Below are 1,651 nucleotides of genomic sequence, written 5' to 3' on the forward strand. Positions count from 1 at the left end.
GGTAAATGTTGAAAACGAGACCGGTCCAATCAATCGACCGGAAACCACTAAAGGAACCAATACTGAAGAAGATCTCATCAAGGCTATGGGGGATTCGGTTGTTACCGAAATCATAAAGCATCTCAATGAGAAAGCACACGAACGAAGTTACGTCTTCTATGAATGGGCTACTATAAGAACGGAAAACGGATTCGCCGACATGTTTCCTGAATGTCCTGCCTAGGGTTGTAAACGAATCGAATCGAAGCGAATATTACTGTATTCGATTCGTATTCGTGAAACTATTCGAATATTCATATTCGTATTCGAAATTTTTTCGAATAATTAATGTGATTCGTATTCGATTTGAAATTGATATTCTTATTATTTGATTCGATTCGATTCGAGTATTCGATTCGATTTTTTTTAAAACATATTTTATACAATTTATTCAAAAATTTGAAAATTAATATTTTTACATAATATATAACAATATTCAACAAAATTACCTAATAAAAATTAAATAATAATGTTCAAATTACGATTTCAATATTCAACTCCCAATACAATGCAATGCAAGCCATTAATTAAAATTTCCGCGTAACATAACATAAACAATAGTTATCAAAAGAACCTTCATTAAAGTGGTTTGTAAATCAATATTCGAATCCTTCATGGTTTGCAAATCAAGTGGTTTGCAACATGACATTGATCGGTTGTTCTTTCTCCTAAATAAAAATAAAAATCAATTAAAATTTTATTTATTTATGAAAACATGCATATAACTCAAATAAATTATAAAATAAATAGAGAACTCACATATGTCATAAGGGGTTTCTTGATCCCATGAATCTGACGAACCCAATCTGCTCCACAAATCAACACTTGTACCATATCAAATGTTAACCTTGATCGATAAGGATCCAACACTCGCGTTCCTGCACTAAATGTAGCCTCTGATAAAGGATTCATCTCAAATTTGGATTTGATAGGCTGAAATTGCAATGTCTTTTGCTTTTCAGTGTGCATTTTCTTTTGCACGCACCTCTTCAAGTGATTCCAAAGATGACTTGTTGTACCGGTAGTTGGCCTAGAAAGAAGACTTTTGCAATATGTATATTGGTACTTAAAATTTCCATCATTTCTGATCACTTCAATGAATTCGGTATGAGCTTTGGAAACTTTCTTTCTCTTTTTCCTTTCAAAATGCCCCTTATCTTCCTCAACTTCATCATCTTTACCATCTTCCACATTTTTACCTTCTTCCTCAACTTCATCGTCTTTACATTCTTTCTTATCTTTCTCCTCATCAACATTCACATTCTCAATTCGCAAGGCACCATCACATTCATCATCATTTATCTCGATCATATTTTTCTCCCCCTTTAATAACAAATATGTAATTAGAGCTTAAAATGTTAAAAAATATATCTATATTCTAAATGATATACAATATTTAATAGTCATATTAGATATGGGTTACAGCTGGTCAAGAAATACATGGCCAGAGAAGAAAAGGACTCACCGGAGAAATCACTAGAGTAGTGTCGAGTGGAGAAGACGACGAGCGAAGAAGAGAACTAAATGGAGGCGGCGACAGCGACCGAAGTAACGTCGACTGGAGAAGAGAAGAGATGAGATGGAGGCGGTGGTAGGTTTTGAGTGATTAGCA

At 33.8% G+C, this 1,651-nt stretch overlaps 1 protein-coding gene across 1 annotated transcript; it reads right to left on the reverse strand.

Moving 5' to 3' along the window:
• Positions 1 to 774: 774 nt before the first annotated feature.
• LOC124925461 lies at positions 775 to 1,350 on the reverse strand. Its single transcript, XM_047465469.1, has one exon. It carries the CDS (start codon positions 1,348 to 1,350, stop codon positions 775 to 777), a length of 576 nt encoding a protein of 191 aa, XP_047321425.1.
• Between the last annotated feature and the right edge of the window lie 301 nt (positions 1,351 to 1,651).

This window comes from Impatiens glandulifera, chromosome 1, assembly GCF_907164915.1.
Source record: "Impatiens glandulifera chromosome 1, dImpGla2.1, whole genome shotgun sequence".
Taxonomy (NCBI): domain Eukaryota; kingdom Viridiplantae; phylum Streptophyta; class Magnoliopsida; order Ericales; family Balsaminaceae; genus Impatiens; species Impatiens glandulifera.